General features: G+C 51.0%; 1 protein-coding gene across 1 annotated transcript in view; it reads right to left on the reverse strand.

The window, feature by feature from the left end:
* rhbg (Rh family B glycoprotein) overlaps positions 1 to 26005 on the reverse strand; it is an 83948-nt gene that overhangs the window by 30900 nt on the left and 27043 nt on the right. Inside the window, 3 exon segments of the mRNA XM_072490583.1 lie at positions 3210 to 3347; positions 5587 to 5753; positions 14911 to 15058. Coding sequence (XP_072346684.1) covers positions 3210 to 3347; positions 5587 to 5753; positions 14911 to 15058 — 453 coding nt within the window.

The following is a 26005-nucleotide window of genomic DNA, read 5'->3' on the forward strand; positions in this document are numbered from 1 at the left end:
CAGAGCCAGAGAGAGACAGAGAGAGAGAGGGGCAGAGAGAGACAGAGAGAGAGAAAGAGAGAGAGATAGACAGAGACAGAGATAGAGAGAAGGGCAGAGAGAGGCAGAGATAGAGAGAGCAGAGATAGAGAGAAGGGCAGAGAGAGGCCGAGATAGAGAGAGCAGAGATAGAGAGAGACAGAGGTAGAGAGAGGGACAGAGAGTGACAGAGATAGAGATAGAGAGAGACAGAGATAGAGAGAGACAGAGATAGAGAGAGACAGAGATAGAGAGAGACAGAGATAGAGAGAGACAGAGAGAGAGAGAGACAGCGAGAGAGATAAAGAGAGACAGAGATAGAGAGAGACAGAGATAGAGAGAGAGAGACAGAGAGAGAGACAGAGAGAGAGACAGAGACAGAGAGAGACAGAGATCGAGAGAGACAGAGATAGAGAGACAGCGAGAGAGACAGAGACAGAGATAGAGAGAGACAGAGATAGAGAGAGGAGCAGAGATAGAGAGAGACAGAGATAGAGAGAGACAGAGATAGAGAGAGATAGAGAGGGGGGCAGAGATAGAGAGAGACAGAGATAGAGAGAGGGGCAGAGAGAGACAGAGATAGAGAGAGACAGAGATATAGAGACAGAGATAGAGAGACAGCGATAGAGAGAGACAGAGATAGAGGGAGACAGAGAGAGAGACAGAGATAGAGAGAGACAGAGCCAGAGAGAGACAGAGAGAGAGAGGGGCAGAGAGAGACAGAGAGAGAGAAAGAGAGAGAGATAGACAGAGACAGAGATAGAGAGAAGGGCAGAGAGAGGCAGAGATAGAGAGAGCAGAGATAGAGAGAAGGGCAGAGAGAGGCAGAGATAGAGAGAGCAGAGATAGAGAGAGACAGAGGTAGAGAGAGGGACAGAGAGTGACAGAGATAGAGATAGAGAGAGACAGAGATAGAGAGAGACAGAGATAGAGAGAGACAGAGATAGAGAGAGACAGAGATAGAGAGAGACAGAGAGAGATAGACAGAGAGAGAGAGAGACAGCGAGAGAGATAAAGAGAGACAGAGATAGAGAGAGACAGAGATAGAGAGAGAGACAGAGAGAGAGACAGAGAGAGAGACAGAGACAGAGAGAGACAGAGATAGAGAGAGACAGAGATAGAGAGAGAGACAGAGAGAGAGACAGAGAGAGAGAGAGAGACAGAGAGAGACAGAGATAGAGAGAGACAGAGATAGAGAAAGATAGAGACAGAGAGAGACAGAGATAGAGAGAGACAGAGATAGAGAGAGGGACAGAGGGTGACAGAGATAGAGAGAGACAGAGATAGAGAGAGGGGCAGAGAGTGACAGAGATAGAGAGAGATAGAGATAGAGGTAGAGAGGGGGCAGAGAGTGACAGAGATAGAGATAGAGACAGAGATAGAGAGAGCAGAGATAGAGAGAGACAGAGAGACAGAGAGAGAGACAGAGAGAGACAGAGACAGAGATAGAGCGAGACAGATAGAGAGATAGAGATATAGAGAGAGAGACAGAGAGATATATAGAGAGAGAGAGAGACAGCGAGAGAGACAAAGAGAGACAGAGATAGAGAGAGACAGAGATAGAGAGAGAGAGATAGAGAGAGGGGCAGAGAGTGACAGAGATAGAGAGAGACAGAGATAGAGAAAGATAGAGACAGAGAGAGACAGAGATAGAGAGAGATAGAGACAGAGAGAGGGGCAGAGATAGAGAGAGACAGAGAGACAGAGAGAGAGAGGGACAGAGAAAGAGATAGAGACAGAGATAGAGAGAGGGGCAGAGAGTGACAGAGATAGAGAGAGACAGAGATAGAGAGAGGGGCGGACAGTGACAGAGATAGAGAGAGACAGAGATAGAGAGAGGGGCAGAGAGTGACAGAGATAGAGAGAGACAGAGATAGAGAGACAGAGAGAGACAGAGAGAGAGAGGGACAGAGAAAGAGATAGAGAGAGACAGAGATAGAGAGAGGGGCAGAGAGTGACAGAGATAGAGAGAGATAGAGATAGAGAGAGGGGCAGAGAGTGACAGAGATAGAGAGAGACAGAGATAGAGAGAGACAGAGAAAGAGAGAGACAGAGAAAGAGAGAGACAGCGAGAGAGACAGAGAGAGACAGAGAGAGACAGAGATAGAGAGAGACAGAGATAGAGAGAGACAGAGATAGAGAGACAGCGAGAGAGACAGAGAGAGACAGAGAGAGACAGAGATAGAGAGAGACAGAGATAGAGATAGACAGAGACAGACAGAGATAGAGATAGAGAGAGACAGAGAGAGACAGAGATAGAGATAGAGAGAGACAGAGATAGAGAGAGAGAGAGACAGAGATAGAGAGAGGGGCAGAGAGAGAGAGAGACAGAGATAGAGAGAGACAGAGACAGACAGAGAGAGACAGAGAGAGACAGAGATAGAGAGAGACAGAGATAGAGAGAGACAGAGATAGAGATAGACAGAGACAGACAGAGATAGAGAGAGACAGAGTGAGACAGAGATAGAGATAGAGAGAGACAGAGATAGAGAGAGGGGCAGAGAGAGAGAGAGACAGAGATAGAGAGAGACAGAGACAGACAGAGATAGAGATAGAGAGAGACAGAGATAGAGAGAGATAGAGATAGAGAGAGACAGAGATAGAGAGAGGGGCAGAGAGAGAGAGAGACAGAGATAGAGAGAGACAGAGACAGACAGAGATAGAGATAGAGAGAGACAGAGATAGAGAGAGGGGCAGAGAGAGACAGAGATAGAGAGAGACAGAGAAAGACAGAGAGACAGGCAGAGAGAGAGAGGGACAGAGAGGGAAAGAGAGAGAAAGAGACAGAAAGAGAGACAGTGAAAGAGAGACAGAGGCCGAGACGGACAGAAAGGAACAGAGAAAGAGGGAGAGTGGTGGAGAGAGCGAAAGAGAAGCAGAGAGAGAGAGAGAGACAGTGAGAGAGAGACATGATGGAGGGAGAGAGAGAGGTGGAGAGTGGGTCTAACCAGCGGGCCCTCTCGAAGGGACGGCAGCAGGTCAGACGGGCCGAATGGCAGCTTCAATCTGAGGGCCGCGGCCCAGCAGCGCCGCCTGAAGGGGCAACAAGGGCCGGGCAATGAACGCCAACCTTGCCCGCGACGCCCGAGTCCCGCAAACCCATCTACACCCCCCCCCCTTCCCTCCGCCCACCGGCCCAGCTGACCGCAGGCCCGGGGGTGGGGGCCGAAGCACAGGAAGCCCCGACTCACCGTCAGGAACCTGAAGCCGAGTGTGGAGACGACGCCGGCGATGAACCCCACGATCATGGAGCCCGAGGGCGTGATCATCATTTCGCCAGCGGTGCCCAGGGCCACACCTCCGGCCAGGGCCGCGTTCTGGATGTGCACCTGCCGGAGAGACGAGCAAAGCCTCGGTTAAACTGACCCCACCTCCCCCCGCCGACGAGAGCGCACCTGTTGCCGCGAATGCCGAATTCCCCCCCCCCCCCCCCCCCCCCCCCGCTGGCGGCCACACTTACGGAAACCTATGTAAACATGTCACGCTGCAGTGACGGCCTCCCGCCAGCGGCGGTGCTGTGGCTCCCCCCATCCCGGCATGCGTTTCCTGGTCCCCGGAGCGTGGTCAAGGACCGGCCAGACCGTCTCTGCTCTGGCGAGTTGAGGGAAGTGCGAACTCAGAGGGTTGCTTGTGTACCTGCTCTGCCCGAGGGCTGCACTCAATCCAGAGCAATTCCACAGGAGGTCGCCGGTTCCATGATGCCCCTCAGCTACACTGCCCTGGGCCCCCCGCCACCTCGGGGGCAATGCCCCAGGCAGGTTGCTAGCATGTTAATGCCCCCCTCACTCCGCCGCCCATGCACTGTCTCCTGGTTGGTGCGATGGTCAGTTGGGTGCGCTAACATGGCACGTGGGACTGGCCAGGAATACCCATTGCAACCTCGCCTGGCATCAATGGAGTGGGCGGGCTGTGCACTTGCTCACCCGCACCCCTCTCTCACATGCGTGACAGACGCGAACACACAGGAGCGACACGTACACATGCACTCTCACGCACATACACTCTCACGCACTTACTCACACACACACTCTCACGCACATACACATTCTCACACACACTCTCCTCCACACACACACACGCGCTTACACACTTTCTCTTACACACAAAGTCAGACACAAGCTCAAACACACACATACGCTCATGCACACTGTCATGGGGATGTCATTTTAAGAAATGTTTGTCGACACGAGAGGCTGCGGTGATGTCAGAGAGTGGGAGGAGCTGAGCTCTGGCTCTGCTTTTTAGTTTCGCTTTGAGGAAAGGTTTGGGTGTGTCTGTGTTTTTGAATTTTGTTTTAGTGTTGGAGCTGCAGCCAGCCAGAGAATGTGTAACGTTGATCTCTCTGCCATGCAAAGACTATCTCTTGGTCATTTGGTGAATTCGGAGTGATAACTGTTCTCAGCAGAGAATTTAAACCTGATGTGCTTCTGTAAAAAGGGTTATGTTGTCTTATGGATGTTAAAAGGAAGGTATAAGGATTACTTGTTGTATTCTTTGGGGGGGGGCGTTATTTGAATTGATGGTTGCTAAGATGTTCACTGTATGTTTTAAAAAGGTTAACTTGAGTTCATGGAATAAACATTGTTTTGCTTTAAAAAATACTTTTCCATTTCTGCTGTCCCACACCTGGAGAATGGGCCGTGCGCTCCCCGCACCACAATCTAGTAAAAGTTGCGGGTCAGGGGAACTCCATGATACACTTTGGGCTTCTCCAAACCCTGGCACATAAAAACACACACTCTCTCACACACATTCATGCACACACACACTCTTACACACACACACACACTCATGCACAAACTCACGCACACAGATACTCATGCACACACACTCATACACTCACACACGCGCACATACACACTCACTCACACTCTCTTATACACACACACTCACACACATACTCACAGGCACATATTCACTCATGCAGGCACACTCATACACTCTTACACACTCGCACAAACTCACACACACACTCATAAATAAGCACTCATGCACGCACACTCACACTCATACACACACACACTCATAGACGCACACTCTCCTACACACTTTCTCACACACACTCGTGCACACACTTACACACACACTATTAAACACACACATTCAATTACTCACACATACACACTCACTCACACTCTCTCTTCCTCACACACTTACACACACACACTCTTACACACACACGTAGAAATACTCACGCACACACACATACACACTCACTCACACACTCACTCACACATCCACATATACACTCATGCACACACACTCTAACACTCTCTTACACACAAGCACAAACTCATACATACACTCACACACACACTCACACACTCACATGTACACACACTCATACACACACTATCTTAAGGACACAACTCACACCCATGCACGCACACAGTCAAGGACACGCGCATAGCGACACTCAGGCATATACACTCACACACTCATCGACACACTCAAACACAGGCAAGCTTTTCTCAAGGTAATTAATTTGTAATTTTCTGAAGGAGGGGAGAGTTGTGAGGATTAGGGGATGAGGGGGATATGAGATTGATTCTGCGGAATTGTACATACCATGTCCAGTTTCCCCTCCTGATTAACGACACTCGACGTGGCGAAGGTGGCGAGGGTACAGGCGGCGAGGGAGTAGTAGGTGTTGAGAGCAGTTCGATGCTGAGCACTCCCTAAACTGGTGACGGCAGAGTTGAAGCTAGGCCAAAACATCCAGAGGTACAGAGTGCCTGGGGAGACCAACACAGCGGTCAGGGGCCGATAACAGGCGGACTTCAATAAGACCACAAAACGACGGATCAGTCAGTGACCCAGTGACAGGGCCGCACTATCGAGGGGTCATTCAGTCAGTGACACAGTGACAGGGCTGCACTATCGAGGGGTCAGTCAGTGTCACAGTGACAGGGCCGCACTATCGAGGGGTCAGTCAGTGACACAGTGACAGGGCTGCACTATCGAGGGGTCAGTCAGTGTCACAGTGACAGGGCCGCACTATCGAGGGGTCAGTGACACAGTGACAGGGCCGCACTATCGAGGGGTCAGTCAGTGACACAGTGACAGGGCCGCACTATCGAGGGGTCAGTCAGTGTCACAGTGACAGGGCCGCACTATCGAGGGGTCAGTGACACAGTGACAGGGCCGCACTATCGAGGGGTCAGTCAGTGACACAGTGACAGGGCCGCACTATCGAGGGGTCAGTCAGTGTCACAGTGACAGGGCCGCACTATCGAGGGGTCAGTCAGTGACACAGTGACAGGGCTGCACTATCGAGGGGTCAGTCAGTGTCACAGTGACAGGGCCGCATTATCGAGTGGTCAGTCAGTGTCACAGTGACAGGGCCGCACTATCGAGGGGTCAGTCAGTGACACAGTGACGGGGCCGCACTATCGAGGGGTCATTCAGTCAGTGACACAGTGACAGGGCCGCACTATCGAGGGGTCAGTCAGTGTCACAGTGACAGGGCCGCATTATCGAGTGGTCAGTCAGTGACACAGTGACAGGGCCGCACTATCGAGGGGTCAGTCAGTCAGTGACACAGTGACAGGGCCGCACTATCGAGGGGTCAGTCAGTCAGTGACACAGTGACAGGGCCGCACTATCGAGGGGTCAGTCAGTCAGTGACACAGTGACAGGGCCGCACTATCGAGGGGTCAGTCAGTGACACAGAGACAGGGCCGCACTATCGAGGGGTCAGTCAGTCAGTGACACAGTGACAGGGCCGCACTATCGAGGGGTCAGTCAGTGACACAGTGACAGGGCCGCACTATCGAGGGGTCAGTCAGTGACACAGTGACGGGGCCGCACTATCGAGGGGTCATTCAGTCAGTGACACAGTGACAGGGCCGCACTATCGAGGGGTCAGTCAGTGTCACAGTGACAGGGCCGCATTATCGAGGGGTCAGTCAGTGACACAGTGACAGGGCCGCACTATCGAGGGGTCAGTCAGTCAGTGACACAGTGACAGGGCCGCACTATCGAGGGATCAGTCAGTCAGTGACACAGTGACAGGGCCGCACTATCGAGGGGTCAGTCAGTCAGTGAAACAGTGACAGGGCCGCACTATCGAGGGGTCAGTCAGTCAGTGACACAGTGACAGGGCCGCACTATCGAGGGGTCAGTCAGTGACACAGAGACAGGGCCGCACTATCGAGGGGTCAGTCAGTCAGTGACACAGTGACAGGGCCGCACTATCGAGGGGTCAGTCAGTGACACAGTGACAGGGCCGCACTATCGAGGGGTCAGTCAGTGACACAGTGACAGGGCCGCACTATCGAGGGGTCAGTCAGTGACACAGTGACAGGGCCGCACTATCGAGGGGTCAGTCAGTCAGTGACACAGTGACAGGGCCGCACTATCGAGGGGTCAGTCAGAGACACAGTGACAGGGCCGCACTATCGAGGGGTTAGTCAGTGACACAGTGACAGGGCCGCACTATCGAGGGGTCAGTCAGTCAGTGACACAGAGACAGGGCCACACTATCGAGGGGTCAGTCAGTGACAGAGTGACAGGGCCGCACTATCGAGGGGTCAGTCAGTCAGAGACACAGTGACAGGGCCGCACTATCGAGGGGTCAGTCAGTGACACAGTGACAGGGCCGCACTATCGAGGGGTCAGTCAGTGACACAGTGACAGGGCCGCACTATCGAGGGGTCAGTCAGTGACACAGTGACAGGGCCGCACTATTGAGGCGTCAGTCAGTCAGAGACACAGTGACAGGGCCGCACTATCGAGGGGTCAGTCAGTGACACAGTGACAGGGCCGCACTATCGAGGGGTCAGTCAGTGACACAGTGACAGGGCCGCACTATCGAGGGGTCAGACAGTGACAGGGCCGCACTATCGCGGGGTCAGTCAGTCAGTGACACAGTGACAGGGCCGCACTATCGAGGGGTCAGTCAGTGACACAGTGACAGGGCCGCACTATCGAGGGGTCAGTCAGTGACACAGTGATAGGGCCGCACTATCGAGGGGTCAGTCAGTCAGTGACACAGTGACAGGGCCGCACTATCGAGGGGTCAGTCAGTCAGTGACACAGTGACAGGGCCGCACTATCGAGGGTCAGTCAGTGACACAGTGACAGGGCCGCACTATCGAGGGGTCAGTCAGTGACACAGTGACAGGGCCGCACTATCGAGGGGTCAGTCAGTGACACAGTGACAGGGCCGCACTATCGAGGGGCCAGTCAGTGACACAGTGACAGGGCCACACTATCGAGGGGTCAGTCAGTGACACAGTGACAGGGCCGCACTATCGAGGGGTCAGTCAGTCAGTGACACAGTAACAGGGCCGCACTATCGAGGGGTCAGTCAGTCAGTGACACAGTGACAGGGCCGCACTATCGAGGGGTCAGTCAGTAACACAGTGACAGGGCCGCACTATCGAGGGGTCAGTCAGTCAGTGACACAGTGACAGGGCCGCACTATCGAGGGGTCAGTCAGTGACACAGTGACAGGGCCGCACTATCGAGGGGTCAGTCAGTGACACAGTGACAGGGCCGCACTATCGAGGGGTCAGTCAGTGACACAGTGACAGGGCCGCACTATCGAGGGGTCAGTCAGTGACACAGTGACAGGGCCGCACTATCGAGGGGTCAGTCAGTGACAGGGCCGCACTATCGAGGGTCAGTCAGTGACAGGGCCGCACTATCGAGGGGTCAGTCAGTGACACAGTGACAGGGCCGCACTATCGAGGGGTCAGTCAGTCAGTGACACAGTGACAGGGCCGCACTATCGAGGGGTCAGTCAGTGACACAGTGGCAGGGCCACACTATCGAGGGGTCAGTCAGTGACACAGTGACAGGGCCGCACTATCGAGGGGTCAGTCAGTGACACAGTGACAGGGCCGCACTATCGAGGGGTCAGTCAGTGACACAGTGACAGGGCCGCACTATCGAGGGGTCAGTCAGTGACACAGTGACAGGGCCGCACTATCGAGGGGTCAGTCAGTGACACAGTGACAGGGCCGCACTATCGAGGGGTCAGTCAGTGACACAGTGACAGGGCCGCACTATCGAGGGGTCAGTCAGTGACACAGTGACAGGGCCGCACTATCGAGGGGTCAGTCAGTCAGTGACACAGTGACAGGGCCGCACTATCGAGGGGTCAGTCAGTGACACAGTGACAGGGCCGCACTATCGAGGGGTCAGTCAGTCAGTGACACAGTGACAGGGCCGCACTATCGAGGCGTCAGTCAGTGACACAGTGACAGGGCCGCACTATCGAGGGGTCAGTCAGTGACACAGTGACAGGGCCGCACTATCGAGGGGTCAGTCAGTGACACAGTGACAGGGCCGCACTATCGAGGGGTCAGTCAGTCAGTGACACAGTGACAGAGCCGCACTATCGAGGAGTCAGTCAGTGATACTGTGACAGGGCCGCACTATCGAGGGGTCAGTCAGTGACACAGTGACAGGGCCGCACTATCGAGGGGTCAGTCAGTCAGTGACACAGTGACAGGGCCGCACTATCGAGGGGTCAGTCAGTGACACAGTGACAGGGCCGCACTATCGAGGGGTCAGTCAGTGACACAGTGACAGGGCCACATATCGAGGGGTCAGTCAGTGACACAGTGACAGGGCCGCACTATCGAGGGGTCAGTCAGTGACACAGTGACAGGGCCGCACTATCGAGGGGTCAGTCAGTGACACAGTGACAGGGCCACATATCGAGGGGTCAGTCAGTGACACAGTGACAGGGCCGCACTATCGAGGGGTCAGTCAGTGACACAGTGACAGGGCCGCACTATCGAGGGGTCAGTCAGTGACACAGTGACAGGGCCACATATCGAGGGGTCAGTCAGTGACACAGTGACAGGGCCACATATCGAGGGGTCAGTCAGTGACACAGTGATAGGGCCACATATCGAGGGGTCAGTCAGTCAGTGACACAGTGACAGGGCCACATATCGAGGGGTCAGTCAGTCAGTGACACAGTGACAGGGCCGCACTATCGAGGGGTCAGTCAGTCAGTGACACAGTCACAGGGCCGCACTATCGAGGGGTCAGTCAGTGACACAGAGACGGGGCCGCACTATCGAGGGGTCAGTCAGTGACACAGTGACAGGGCCGCACTATCAAGGGGTCAGTCAGTGACACAGTGACAGGGCCGCACTATCGAGGGGTCAGTCAGTGACACAGTGACAGGGCCGCACTATCGAGGGGTCAGTAAGTCAGTGACACAGTGACAGGGCCGCACTATCGAGGGGTCAGTCAGTGACACAGTGACAGGGCCGCACTATCGAGGGGTCAGTCAGTGACACAGTGACAGGGCCGCACTATCGAGGGGTCAGTCAGTTACACAGTGACAGGGCCGCACTATCGAGGGGTCAGTCAGTGACACAGTGACAGGGCCGCACTATCGAGGGGTCAGTCAGTGACACAGTGACAGGGCCGCACTATCGAGGGGTCAGTCAGTCAGTGACAGGGCCGCACTATCGAGGGGTCAGTCAGTGACACAGTGACAGGGCCGCACTATCGAGGGGTCAGTCAGTGACACAGTGACAGGGCCGCACTATCGAGGGGCCAGTCAGTGACACAGTGACAGGGCCACACTATCGAGGGGTCAGTCAGTGACACAGTGACAGGGCCGCACTATCGAGGGGTCAGTCAGTCAGTGACACAGTGACAGGGCCGCACTATCGAGGGGTCAGTCAGTCAGTGACACAGTGACAGGGCCGCACTATCGAGGGGTCAGTCAGTAACACAGTGACAGGGCCGCACTATCGAGGGGTCAGTCAGTGACACAGTGGCAGGGCCACACTATCGAGGGGTCAGTCAGTGACACAGTGACAGGGCCGCACTATCGAGGGGTCAGTCAGTGACACAGTGACAGGGCCGCACTATCGAGGGGTCAGTCAGTGACACAGTGACAGGGCCGCACTATCGAGGGGTCAGTCAGTGACACAGTGACAGGGCCGCACTATCGAGGGGTCAGTCAGTGACACAGTGACAGGGCCGCACTATCGAGGGGTCAGTCAGTGACACAGTGACAGGGCCGCACTATCGAGGGGTCAGTCAGTCAGTGACACAGTGACAGGGCCGCACTATCGAGGCGTCAGTCAGTGACACAGTGACAGGGCCGCACTATCGAGGGGTCAGTCAGTGACACAGTGACAGAGCCGCACTATCGAGGAGTCAGTCAGTGATACTGTGACAGGGCCGCACTATCGAGGGGTCAGTCAGTGACACAGTGACAGGGCCGCACTATCGAGGGGTCAGTCAGTCAGTGACACAGTGACAGGGCCGCACTATCGAGGGGTCAGTCAGTGACACAGTGACAGGGCCGCACTATCGAGGGGTCAGTCAGTGACACAGTGACAGGGCCACATATCGAGGGGTCAGTCAGTGACACAGTGACAGGGCCGCACTATCGAGGGGTCAGTCAGTGACACAGTGACAGGGCCGCACTATCGAGGGGTCAGTCAGTGACACAGTGACAGGGCCACATATCGAGGGGTCAGTCAGTGACACAGTGACAGGGCCGCACTATCGAGGGGTCAGTCAGTGACACAGTGACAGGGCCGCACTATCGAGGGGTCAGTCAGTGACACAGTGACAGGGCCACATATCGAGGGGTCAGTCAGTGACACAGTGACAGGGCCACATATCGAGGGGTCAGTCAGTGACACAGTGATAGGGCCACATATCGAGGGGTCAGTCAGTCAGTGACACAGTGACAGGGCCACATATCGAGGGGTCAGTCAGTCAGTGACACAGTGACAGGGCCGCACTATCGAGGGGTCAGTCAGTCAGTGACACAGTCACAGGGCCGCACTATCGAGGGGTCAGTCAGTGACACAGAGACGGGGCCGCACTATCGAGGGGTCAGTCAGTGACACAGTGACAGGGCCGCACTATCAAGGGGTCAGTCAGTGACACAGTGACAGGGCCGCACTATCGAGGGGTCAGTCAGTGACACAGTGACAGGGCCGCACTATCGAGGGGTCAGTCAGTCAGTGACACAGTGACAGGGCCGCACTATCGAGGGGTCAGTCAGTGACACAGTGACAGGGCCGCACTATCGAGGGGTCAGTCAGTGACACAGTGACAGGGCCGCACTATCGAGGGGTCAGTCAGTTACACAGTGACAGGGCCGCACTATCGAGGGGTCAGTCAGTGACACAGTGACAGGGCCGCACTATCGAGGGGTCAGTCAGTGACACAGTGACAGGGCCGCACTATCGAGGGGTCAGTCAGTCAGTGACAGGGCCGCACTATCGAGGGGTCAGTCAGTGACACAGTGACAGGGCCGTACTGTCGAGGGGTCAGTCAGTCAGTGACACAGTGACAGGGCCGCACTATCGAGGGGTCAGTCAGTGACACAGTGACAGGGCCGCACTATCGAGGGGTCAGTCAGTGACAGAGTGACAGGGCCGCACTATCGAGGGGTCAGTCAGTCAGTGACACAGTGACAGGGCCGCACTATCGAGGGGTCAGTCAGTGACACAGTGACAGGGCCGCACTATCGAGGGGTCAGTCAGTGACACAGTGACAGGGCCGCACTATCGAGGGGTCAGTCAGTCAGTGACACAGTGACAGGGCCGCACTATCGAGGGGTCAGTCAGTCAGTGACACAGTGACAGGGCCGCACTATCGAGGGGTCAGTCAGTCAGTGACACAGTGACAGGGCCGCACTATCGAGGGGTCAGTCAGTGACACAGTGACAGGGCCGCACTATCGAGGGGTCAGTCAGTGACACAGTGACAGGGCCGCACTATCGAGGGGTCAGTCAGTCAGTGACACAGTGACAGGGCCGCACTATCGAGGGGTCAGTCAGTGACACAGTGACAGGGCCGCACTATCGAGGGGTCAGTCAGTCAGTGACACAGTGACAGGGCCGCACTATCGAGGGGTCAGTCAGTGACACAGTGACAGGGCCGCACTATCGAGGGGTCAGTCAGTGACACAGTGACAGGGCCGCACTATCGAGGGGTCAGTCAGTGACACAGTGACAGGGCCGCACTATCGAGGGGTCAGTCAGTCAGTGACACAGTGACAGGGCCGCACTATCGAGGGGTCAGTCAGTGACACAGTGACAGGGCCGCACTATCGAGGGGTCAGTCAGTGACACAGTGACAGGGCCGCACTATCTAGGGGTCAGTCAGTGACACAGTGACAGGGCCGCACTATCGAGGGGTCAGTCAATCAGTGACACAGTGACAGGGCCGCACTATCGAGGGGTCAGTCAGTCAGTGACACAGTGACAGGGCCGCACTATCGAGGGGTCAGTCAGTGACACAGTGACAGGGCCGCACTATCGAGGGGGTCAGTCAATCAGTGACACAGTGACAGGGCCGCACTATCGAGGGGTCAGTCAATCAGTGACACAGTGACAGGGCCGCACTATCGAGGGGTCAGTCAGTCAGTGACACAGTGACAGGGCCGCACTATCGAGGGGTCAGTCAGTGACACAGTGACAGGGCCGCACTATCGAGGGGTCAGTCAGTGACACAGTGACAGGGCCGCACTATCTAGGGGTCAGTCAGTGACACAGTGACAGGGCCGCACTATCGAGGGGTCAGTCAATCAGTGACACAGAGACAGGGCCGCACTATCGAGGGGTCAGTCAGTGACACAGTGACAGGGCCGCACTATCGAGGGGTCAGTCAGTCAGTGACACAGTGACAGGGCCGCACTATCGAGTGGTCAGTCAGTGACACAGTGACAGGGCCGCACTATCGAGGGGTCAGTCAGTGACACAGAGACAGGGCCGCACTATCGAGGGGTCAGTCAATCAGTGACACAGTGACAGGGCCGCACTATCGAGGGGTCAGTCAATCAGTGACACAGTGACAGGGCCGCACTATCGAGGGGTCAGTCAGTCAGTGACACAGTGACAGGGCCGCACTATCGAGGGGTCAGTCAGTGACACAGTGACAGGGCCGCACTATCGAGGGGTCAGTCAGTGACACAGTGACAGGGCCGCACTATCTAGGGGTCAGTCAGTGACACAGTGACAGAGCCGCACTATCGAGGGGTCAGTCAATCAGTGACACAGAGACAGGGCCGCACTATCGAGGGGTCAGTCAGTGACACAGTGACAGGGCCGCACTATCGAGGGGTCAGTCAGTGACACAGTGACAGGGCCGCACTATCGAGGGGTCAGTCAGTGACACAGAGACAGGGCCGCACTATCGAGGGGTCAGTCAGTGACACAGTGACAGGGCCGCACTATCGAGGGGTCAGTCAGTCAGTGACACAGTGACAGGGCCGCACTATCGAGGGGTCAGTTAGTCAGTGACACAGTGACAGGGCCGCACTATCGAGGGGTCAGTCAGTGACACAGTGACAGGGCCGCACTATCGAGGGGTCAGTGACACAGTGACAGGGCCGCACTATCGAGGGGTCAGTCAGTGACACAGTGACAGGGCCGCACTATCGAGGGGTCAGTCAGTGACACAGTGACAGGGCCGCACTATCGAGGGGTCAGTCAGTGACACAGTGACAGGGCCGCACTATCGAGGGGTCAGTCAGTCAGTGACACAGTGACAGGGCCGCACTATCGAGGGGTCAGTCAGTGACACAGTGACAGGGCCGCACTATCGAGGGGTCAGTCAGTGAGACAGTGACAGGGCCGCACTATCGAGGGGTCAGTCAGTGATGAAAAGTGTATCACAGGAAGGCCTTGGCTCACAGTTGTTGCTGAGTCTGACCACGAGGGGACAGCAGAGATCCGCTGTTGCAGTCTCCGAACAGAAGCCTCTTTCACATTCTGAATATGAATATCGAGCGCTAGTTTGAAGCTGCCACCCCGCGACGGGTTGGGCTCTGGGACGGACATGACCCACAGGGTCGCTGGAAGTTCAGTGTGGAGAATGCCCTGCTGCGGAACTCGGGACAGACACGCAGGACAGGGGTGGGGAAGGGGGGCTTGTCCGGAGGAAGACTCACCGATCATGGCGAATAGGTCGGAGTGGTAAACAGCGCCCTCGCGTTGTCGACTCTTGTCCAGTTGTGCCCGATACAGGACACGGGCGATGGTCAGTCCAAAGTAAGCCCCAAACGTGTGAATGGTCATCGATCCGCCTGCATCCTTGATCTGTGTTGAAGTGCAGTGCGAGGGTGAATGGCACAGTCCGTGATATTCACACAATGACACACGTCTATCCACATAACCCGTTAACATACAGCAAGGCTACGCCCCCCAGAGCTAACAGGAGACTTATACTGAGGGACAGTGTGTGAGAGAGAGTGTTATAACTGAGAGTCTGACACTGAGGGACAGTGTGAGAGAGAGTGTTATAACTGAGAGTCTGATACTGAGGGACAGTGTCAGAGAGAGAGTGTTATAACTGAGAGTCTGATACTGAGGGACAGTGTCAGAGAGAGAGTGTTATAACTGAGAGTCTGATACTGAGGGACAGTGTAACAGAGAGAGTGTTATAACTGAGAGTCTGATACTGAGGGACAGTGTCAGAGAGAGAGTGTTATAACTGAGAGTCTGATACTGAGGGACAGTGTAACAGAGAGAGTGTTATAACTGAGAGTCTGATACTGAGGGACAGTGTGTGAGAGAGAGTGTTATAACTGAGAGTCTGATACTGAGGGACAGTGTGAGAGAGAGTGTTATAACTGAGAGTCTGATACTGAGGGACAGTGTAACAGAGAGAGTGTTATAACTGAGAGTCTGATACTGAGGGACAGTGTGTGAGAGAGAGTGTTATAACTGAGAGTCTGATACTGAGGGACAGTGTGAGAGAGAGTGTTATAACTGAGAGTCTGATACTGAGGGACAGTGTGAGAGAGAGTGTTATAACTGAGAGTCTGATACTGAGGGACAGTGTAACAGAGAGAGTGTTATAACTGAGAGTCTGATACTGAGGGACAGTGTGTGAGAGAGAGTGTTATAACTGAGAGTCTGATACTGAGGGACAGTGTGAGAGAGAGTGTTATAACTGACAGTCTGATACTGAGGGACAGTGTAACAGAGAGAGAGTGTTATAACTGAGAGTCTGATACTGAGGGACAGTGTAACAGAGAGAGAGTGTTATAACTGAGAGTCTGATACTGAGGGACAGTGTAACAGAGAGAGTGTTATAACTGAGAGTCTGATACTGAGGGACAGTGTGTGAGAGAGAGGGTTATAACTGAGAGTCTGAGACTGAGGGACAGTGTGTGAGAGAGAGTGTTATAACTGAGAGTCTGATACTGAGGGACAGTGTAACAGAGAGAGTGTTATAACTGAGAGTCTGATACTGAGGGACAGTGTGTGAGAGAGTGTTATAACTGAGACTCTGATACTGAGGGACAGTGTGTGAGAGAGAGTGTTATAACTGAGAGTCTGATACTGAGGGACAGTGTGTGAGAGAGAGTGTTATAACTGAGAGTCTGATACTGAGGGACAGTGTGTGAGAGAGAGTGTTATAACTGAGAGTCTGATACTGAGGGACAGTGTGAGAGAGTGTGTTATAACTGAGAGTCTGATACTGAGGGACAGTGTAACAGAGAGAGAGTGTTATAACTGAGAGTCTGACACTGAGGGACAGTGTGTGAGAGAGTGTGTTATAACTGAGAGTCTGATACTGAGGGACAGTGTAACAGAGAGAGTGTTATAACTGAGAGTCTGATACTGAGGGACAGTGTGTGAGAGAGTGTTATAACTGAGACTCTGATACTGAGGGACAGTGTGTGAGAGAGAGTGTTATAACTGAGAGTCTGATACTGAGGGACAGTGTGTGAGAGAGAGTGTTATAACTGAGAGTCTGATACTGAGGGACAGTGTGTGAGAGAGAGTGTTATAACTGAGAGTCTGATACTGAGGGACAGTGTGTGAGAGAGAGTGTTATAACTGAGAGTCTGATACTGAGGGACAGTGTGAGAGAGTGTGTTATAACTGAGAGTCTGATACTGAGGGACAGTGTGAGAGAGAGAGTGTTATAACTGAGACTCTGATACTGAGGGACAGTGTGTGAGAGAGTGTTATAACTGAGAGTCTGATTCTGAGGGACAGTGTGTGTGAGAGAGTGTTATAACTGAGAGTCTGACACTGAGGGACAGTGTAACAGAGAGAGTGTTATAACTGAGAGTCTGATACTGAGGGACAGTGTGAGAGAGAGAGTGTTATAACTGAGAGTCTGATACTGAGGGACAGTGTAACAGAGAGAGTGTTATAACTGAGAGTCTGATACTGAGGGACAGTGTGAGAGAGAGTGTTATAACTGAGAGTCTGATACTGAGGGACAATGTGGGAGAGAGAGAGTGTTATAACTGAGAGTCTGATCCTGAGGGACAGTGTGTGAGAGAGAGGGTTATAACTGAGAGTCTGATATTGAGGGACAGTGTGTGAGAGAGAGTGTTATAACTGAGATTCTGATACTGAGGGACAGTGTGTGAGAGAGAGTGTTATAACTGAGATTCTGATACTGAGGGACAGTGTGAGAGAGAGAGTGTTATATCTGAGACTCTGATACTGAGGGACAGTGTAACAGAGAGAGTGTTATAACTGAGAGTCTGATACTGAGGGACAGTGTGAGAGAGAGAGTGTTATAACTGAGAGTCTGATACTGAGGGACAATGTGGGAGAGAGAGAGTGTTATAACTGAGAGTCTGATCCTGAGGGACAGTGTGTGAGAGAGAGGGTTATAACTGAGAGTCTGATATTGAGGGACAGTGTGTGAGAGAGAGTGTTATAACTGAGATTCTGATACTGAGGGACAGTGTGTGAGAGAGAGTGTTATAACTGAGATTCTGATACTGAGGGACAGTGTGTGAGAGAGAGAGTGTTATAACTGAGAGTCTGATACTGAGGGACAGTGTGAGAGAGAGAGTGTTATAACTGAGAGTCTGATACTGAGGGACAGTGTAACAGAGAGAGTGTTATAACTGAGAGTCTGATACTGAGGGACAGTGTAACAGAGAGAGTGTTATAACTGAGAGTCTGATACTGAGGGACAGTGTAACAGAGAGAGTGTTATAACTGAGAGTCTGATACTGAGGGACAGTGTGTGAGAGAGAGTGTTATAACTGAGAGTCTGATACTGAGGGACAGTGTGAGAGAGAGTGTGATAACTGAGAGTCTGATACTGAGGGACAGTGTGAGAGAGAGAGTGTTATAACTGAGAGTCTGATACTGAGGGGCAGTGTGAGAGAGAGAGTGTTATAACTGAGAGTCTGATACTGAGGGACAGTGTGTGAGAGAGTGTTACAACTGAGAGTCTAATACTGAGGGACAGTGTGTGAGAGAGAGTGTTATATCTGAGAGTCTGATACTGAGGGACAGTGTGTGAGAGAGAGTGTTATAACTGAGTGTCTGATACTGAGGGACAGTGTGTGAGAGAGAGTGTTATAACTGAGAGTCTGATACTGAGGGACAGTGTGTGAGAGAGAGTCTTATAACTGAGAGTCTGATACTGAGGGACAGTGTGTGAGAGAGAGTGTTATAACTGAGAGTCTGATACTGAGGAACTGTGTAACAGAGAGAGTGTTATAACTGAGAGTCTGATACTGAGGGACAGTGTGTGAGAGAGTGTTATAACTGAGAGTCTGATACTGAGGGACAGTGTGTGAGAGAGAGTGTTATAACTGAGAGTCTGATACTGAGGGACAGTGTGAGAGAGAGAGTGTTATAACTGAGAGTCTGATACTGAGGGACAGTGTAACAGAGAGAGTGTTATAACTGAGAGTCTGATACTGAGGGGCAGTGTGAGAGAGAGTGTTATAACTGAGAGTCTGATACTGAGGGACAGTGTGAGAGAGAGAGTGTTACAACTGAGAGTCTGATACTGAGGGACAGTGTGTGAGAGAGAGTGTTATAACTGAGAGTCTGATACTGAGGGACAGTGTGTGAGAGAGAGTGTTATAACTGAGAGTCTGATACTGAGGGACAGTGTGAGAGAGAGTGTTATAACTGAGAGTCTGATACTGAGGGACAGTGTGTGAGAGAGAGTGTTATAACTGAGAGTCTGATACTGAGGGACAGTGTGTGAGAGAGTGTTATAACTGAGAGTCTGATACTGAGGGACAGTGTGTGAGAGAGAGTCTTATAACTGAGAGTCTGATACTGAGGGACAGTGTAACAGAGAGAGTGTTATAACTGAGAGTCTGATACTGAGGGACAGTGTGAGAGAGAGTGTTATAACTGAGAGTCTGATACTGAGAGACAGTGTGTGAGAAAGAGTGTTATAACTGAGAGTCTGATACTGAGGGACAGTGTCAGAGAGAGAGAGTGTTATAACGGAGAGTCTGATACTGAGGGACAGTGTGTGAGAGAGTGTTATAACTGAGAGTCTGATACTGAGGGACAGTGTGAGAGAGAGAGTGTTATAACTGAGAGTCTGATACTGAGGGACAGTGTAACAGAGAGAGTGTTATAACTGAGAGTCTGATACTGAGGGACAGTGTGTGAGAGAGAGTGTTATAACTGAGAGTCTGATACTGAGGGACAGTGTAACAGAGAGAGTGTTATAACTGAGAGTCTGATACTGAGGGACAGTGTGTGAGAGAGAGTGTTATATCTGAGAGTCTGATACTGAGGGACAGTGTGTGAGAGAGAGTGTTATAACTGAGAGTCTGATACTGAGGGACAGTGTCAGAGAGAGAGTGTTATAACTGAGAGTCTGATACTGAGGGACAGTGTAACAGAGAGAGTGTTATAACTGTGAGTCTGATACTGAGGGACAGTGTGTGAGAGAGTGTTATAACTGAGAGTCTGATACTGAGGGACAGTGTGTGAGAGAGAGTGTTATAACTGAGAGTCTGATACTGAGGGACAGTGTGAGAGAGAGAGTGTTATAACTGAGAGTCTGATACTGAGGGACAGTGTGTGAGAGAGAGTGTTATAACTGAGAGTCTGATACTGAGGGATAGTGTGTGAGAGAGAGAGTGTTATAACTGAGAGTCTGATACTGAGGGACAGTGTGTGAGAGAGTGTTATAACTGAGAGTCTGATACTGAGGGACAGTGTGTGAGAGAGAGTCTTATAACTGAGAGTCTGATACTGAGGGACAGTGTAACAGAGAGAGTGTTATAACTGAGAGTCTGATACTGAGGGACAGTGTGAGAGAGAGTGTTATAACTGAGAGTCTGATACTGAGAGACAGTGTGTGAGAAAGAGTGTTATAACTGAGAGTCTGATACTGAGGGACAGTGTCAGAGAGAGAGAGTGTTATAACGGAGAGTCTGATACTGAGGGACAGTGTGTGAGAGAGTGTTATAACTGAGAGTCTGATACTGAGGGACAGTGTGAGAGAGAGTGTTATAACTGAGAGTCTGATACTGAGGGACAGTGTGTGAGAGAGAGTGTTATAACTGAGAGTCTGATACTGAGGGACAGTGTAACAGAGAGAGTGTTATAACTGAGAGTCTGATACTGAGGGACAGTGTGTGAGAGAGAGTGTTATATCTGAGAGTCTGATACTGAGGGACAGTGTGTGAGAGAGAGTGTTATAACTGAGAGTCTGATACTGAGGGACAGTGTCAGAGAGAGAGTGTTATAACTGAGAGTCTGATACTGAGGGACAGTGTAACAGAGAGAGTGTTATAACTGAGAGTCTGATACTGAGGGACAGTGTGTGAGAGAGTGTTATAACTGAGAGTCTGATACTGAGGGACAGTGTGTGAGAGAGAGTGTTATAACTGAGAGTCTGATACTGAGGGACAGTGTGAGAGAGAGAGTGTTATAACTGAGAGTCTGATACTGAGGGACAGTGTGTGAGAGAGAGTGTTATAACTGAGAGTCTGATACTGAGGGATAGTGTGTGAGAGAGAGAGTGTTATAACTGAGAGTCTGATACTGAGGGACAGTGTGTGAGAGAGTGTTATAACTGAGAGTCTGATACTGAGGGACAGTGTGTGAGAGAGAGTGTTATAACTGAGTGTCTGATACTGAGGGACAGTGTGTGAGAGAGTGTTATAACTGAGTGTCTGATACTGAGGGACAGTGTGTGAGAGAGAGTGTTATAACTGAGAGTCTGATACTGAGGGACAATGTGGGAGAGAGTGTTATAACTGAGTGTCTGATACTGAGGGACAGTGTGTGAGAGAGAGTGTTATAACTGAGAGTCTGATACTGAGGGGCAGTGTGTGAGAGAGTGTTATAACTGAGTGTCTGATACTGAGGGACAGTGTGAGAGAGAGTGTTATAACTGAGAGTCTGATACTGAGGGACAGTGTGTGAGAGAGTGTTATAACTGAGTGTCTGATACTGAGGGACAGTGTGTGCGAGAGAGTGTTATAACTGAGAGTCTGATACTGAGGGACAATGTGGGAGAGAGAGAGTGTTATAACTGAGAGTCTGATACTGAGGGACAATGTGGGAGAGAGAGAGTGTTATAACTGAGAGTCTGATACTGAGGGACAGTGTAACAGAGAGAGTGTTATAACTGAGAGTCTGATACTGAGGGGCAGTGTGAGAGAGAGTGTTATAACTGAGAGTCTGATACTGAGGGACAGTGTGAGAGAGAGAGTGTTATAACTGAGAGTCTGATACTGAGGGACAGTGTGTGAGAGAGAGTGTTATAACTGAGAGTCTGATACTGAGGGACAGTGTGTGAGAGAGAGTGTTATAACTGAGAGTCTGATACTGAGGGACAGTGTGAGAGAGAGTGTTATAACTGAGAGTCTGATACTGAGGGACAGTGTGTGAGAGAGTGTTATAACTGAGAGTCTGATACTGAGGGACAGTGTGTGAGAGAGTGTTATAACTGAGAGTCTGATACTGAGGGACAGTGTGTGAGAGAGAGTCTTATAACTGAGAGTCTGATACTGAGGGACAGTGTAACAGAGAGAGTGTTATAACTGAGAGTCTGATACTGAGGGACAGTGTGAGAGAGAGTGTTATAACTGAGAGTCTGATACTGAGAGACAGTGTGTGAGAAAGAGTGTTATAACTGAGAGTCTGATACTGAGGGACAGTGTCAGAGAGAGAGAGTGTTATAACGGAGAGTCTGATACTGAGGGACAGTGTGTGAGAGAGTGTTATAACTGAGAGTCTGATACTGAGGGACAGTGTCAGAGAGAGAGTGTTATAACTGAGAGTCTGATACTGAGGGACAGTGTAACAGAGAGAGTGTTATAACTGAGAGTCTGATACTGAGGGACAGTGTGTGAGAGAGTGTTATAACTGAGAGTCTGATACTGAGGGACAGTGTGTGAGAGAGAGTGTTATAACTGAGAGTCTGATACTGAGGGACAGTGTGAGAGAGAGAGTGTTATAACTGAGAGTCTGATACTGAGGGACAGTGTGTGAGAGAGAGTGTTATAACTGAGAGTCTGATACTGAGGGATAGTGTGTGAGAGAGAGAGTGTTATAACTGAGAGTCTGATACTGAGGGACAGTGTGTGAGAGAGTGTTATAACTGAGAGTCTGATACTGAGGGACAGTGTGTGAGAGAGAGTGTTATAACTGAGTGTCTGATACTGAGGGACAGTGTGTGAGAGAGTGTTATAACTGAGCGTCTGATACTGAGGGACAGTGTGTGAGAGAGAGTGTTATAACTGAGACTCTGATACTGAGGGACAATGTGGGAGAGAGTGTTATAACTGAGTGTCTGATACTGAGGGACAGTGTGTGAGAGAGAGTGTTATAACTGAGAGTCTGATACTGAGGGTCAGTGTGAGAGAGAGTGTTATAACTGAGAGTCTGATACTGAGGGACAGTGTGTGAGAGAGTGTTATAACTGAGTGTCTGATACTGAGGGACAGTGTGAGAGAGAGTGTTATAACTGAGAGTCTGATACTGAGGGACAGTGTGTGAGAGAGTGTTATAACTGAGTGTCTGATACTGAGGGACAGTGTGTGCGAGAGAGTGTTATAACTGAGAGTCTGATACTGAGGGACAATGTGGGAGAGAGAGAGTGTTATAACTGCGAGTCTGATACTGAGGGACAATGTGGGAGAGAGAGAGTGTTATAACAGAGAGTCTGATACTGAGGGACAGTGTAACAGAGAGAGTGTTATAACTGAGAGTCTGATACTGAGGGACAGTGTGAGAGAGAGTGTTATAACTGAGTGTCTGATACTGAGGGACAGTGTGTGAGAGAGAGTGTTATAACTGAGAGTCTGATACTGAGGGACAATGTGGGAGAGAGAGAGTGTTATAACTGAGAGTCTGATACTGAGGGACAGTGTAACAGAGAGAGTGTTATAACTGAGAGTCTGATACTGAGGGACAGTGTGAGAGAGAGTGTTATAACTGAGAGTCTGATACTGAGGGACAGTGTGAGAGAGAGTGTTATAACTGAGAGTCTGATACTGAGGGACTGTGTAACAGAGAGAGTGTTATAACTGAGAGTCTGAAACTGAGGGACAGTGTGAGAGAGAGAGTGTTATAACTGAGAGTCTGATACTGAGGGACAGTGTGTGAGAGAGAGTGTTATAACTGAGAGTCTGACACTGAGGGACAGTGTGTGAGAGAGTGTGTTATAACTGAGAGTCTGATACTGAGGGACAGTGTGAGAGAGAGTGTTATAACTGAGAGTCTGACACTGAGGGACAGTGTGTGAGAGAGTGTGTTATAACTGAGAGTCTGATACTGAGGGACAGTGTGAGAGAGAGAGTGTTATAACTGAGAGTCTGATACTGAGGGACAGTGTAACAGAGAGAGTGTTATAGCTGAGAGTCTGATACTGAGGGACAGTGTAACAGAGAGAGTGTTATAACTGAGAGTCTGATACTGAGGGACAGTGTGAGAGAGAGAGTGTTATAACTGAGGGCCTGATACTGAGGGACAGTGTGTGAGAGAGTGTTATAACTGAGTGTCTGATACTGAGGGACAGTGTGCGAGAGAGAGTGTTATAACTGAGAGTCTGATACTGAGGGACAGTGTGTGAGAGAGAGTGTTATAACTGAGAGTCTGATACTGAGGGAGTGTAACAGAGAGAGTGTTATAACTGAGAGTCTGATACTGAGGGACAGTGTAACAGACAGAGTGTTATAACTGAGAGTCTGATACTGAGGGACAGTGTGAGAGAGAGAGTGTTATAACTGAGGGTCTGATACTGAGGGACAGTGTGTGAGAGAGAATGTTATAACTGAGAGTCTGATACTGAGGGACAGTGTAACAGAGAGAGTGTGATAACTGAGAGTCTGATACTGAGGGACAGTGTGTGAGAGAGAGTGTTATAACTGAGAGTCTGAGACTGAGGGACAGTGTGAGAGAGAGAGTGTTATAACTGAGAGTCTGATACTGAGGGACAGTGTGTGAGAGAGAGTGTTATAACTGAGAGTCTGATACTGAGGGACAGTGTAACAGAGAGAGTGTGATAACTGAGAGTCTGATACTGAGGGACAGTGTGTGAGAGAGAGTGTTATAACTGAGAGTCTGAGACTGAGGGACAGTGTGAGAGAGAGAGTGTTATAACTGAGAGTCTGATACTGAGGGACAGTGTGTGAGAGAGAGTGTTATAACTGAGAGTCTGATACTGAGGGACAGTGTGAGAGAGAGAGTGTTATAACTGAGAGTCTGATACTGAGGGACAGTGTGAGAGAGTGTTATAACTGAGAGTCTGATACTGAGGGACAGTGTGAGAGAGAGTGTTATAACTGAGAGTCTGACACTGAGGGACAGTGTGAGAGAGAGTGTTATAACTGAGAGTCTGATACTGAGGGACAGTGTGTGAGAGAGAGTGTTATAACTGAGAGTCTGATACTGAGGGACAGTGTAACAGAGAGAGTGTGATAACTGAGAGTCTGATACTGAGGGACAGTGTGTGAGAGAGAGTGTTATAACTGAGAGTCTGAGACTGAGGGACAGTGTGAGAGAGAGAGAGTTATAACTGAGAGTCTGATACTGAGGGACAGTGTGTGAGAGAGGGTGTTATAACTGAGAGTCTGACACTGAGGCACAGTGTAACAGAGAGAGTGTTATAACTGCGAGTCTGATACTGAGGGACAGTGTGTGAGAGAGAGTGTTATAACTGAGAGTCTGATACTGAGGGACAGTGTGTGAGAGAGTGTTATAACTGAGAGTCTCACACTGAGGGACAGTGTGAGAGAGAGTGTTATAACTGAGAGTCTGATACTGAGAGACAGTGTGTGAGAGAGTGTGTTATAACTGAGAGTCTGACACTGAGGGACAGTGTGTGAGAGAGAGTGTTATAATTGAGAGTCTGATACTGAGGGACAGTGTGTGAGAGAGTGTTATAACTGAGAGTCTGATACTGAGGGACAGTGTGTGAGAGAGAGTGTTATAACTGAGTGTCTGATACTGAGGGACAGTGTGAGAGAGAGAGTGTTATAACTGAGAGTCTGATACTGAGGGACAGTGTGTGAGAGAGTGTTATAACTGAGAGTCTGATACTGAGGGATAGTGTGAGAGTGAGAGTGTTATAACTGAGAGTCTGAGACTGAGGGACAGTGTGTGAGAGAGAGTGTTATAACTGAGAGTCTGATACTGAGGGACAGTGTAACAGAGAGAGTGTTATAACTGAGAGTCTGATACTGAGGGACAGTGTGTGAGAGAGAGTGTTATAACTGAGAGTCTGATACTGAGGGACAGTGTGAGAGAGAGAGTGTTATAACTGAGTGTCTGATACTGAGGGACAATGTGGGAGAGAGAGAGTGTTATAACTGAGAGTCTGATACTGAGGGACAGTGTAACAGAGAGAGAGTGTTATAACTGAGAGTCTGATACTGAGGGACAGTGTGTGAGAGAGTGTTATAACTGAGATTCTGATACTGAGGGACAGTGTGTGAGAGAGAGTGTTATAACTGAGAGTCTGATACTGAGGGACAGTGTGAGAGAGAGAGTGTTATAACTGAGAGTCTGATACTGAGGGACAGTGTGAGAGAGAGAGTGTTATAACTGAGAGTCTGATACTGAGGGACAGTGTAACAGAGAGAGTGTTATAACTGAGAGTCTGATACTGAGGGACAGTGTGTGAGAGAGGGTTTTATAACTGAGAGTCTGATACTGAGGGACAGTGTGTGAGAGAGGGTGTTATAACTGAGAGTCTGATACTGAGGGACAGTGTAACAGAGAGAGAGTTATAACTGAGAGTCTGATACTGAGGGACAGTGTGAGAGAGAGAGTGTTATAACTGAGAGTCTG

The sequence above is a fragment of the Scyliorhinus torazame genome, chromosome 26 (assembly GCF_047496885.1).
Source record: "Scyliorhinus torazame isolate Kashiwa2021f chromosome 26, sScyTor2.1, whole genome shotgun sequence".
NCBI classification, from domain to species: Eukaryota; Metazoa; Chordata; class Chondrichthyes; order Carcharhiniformes; family Scyliorhinidae; genus Scyliorhinus; species Scyliorhinus torazame.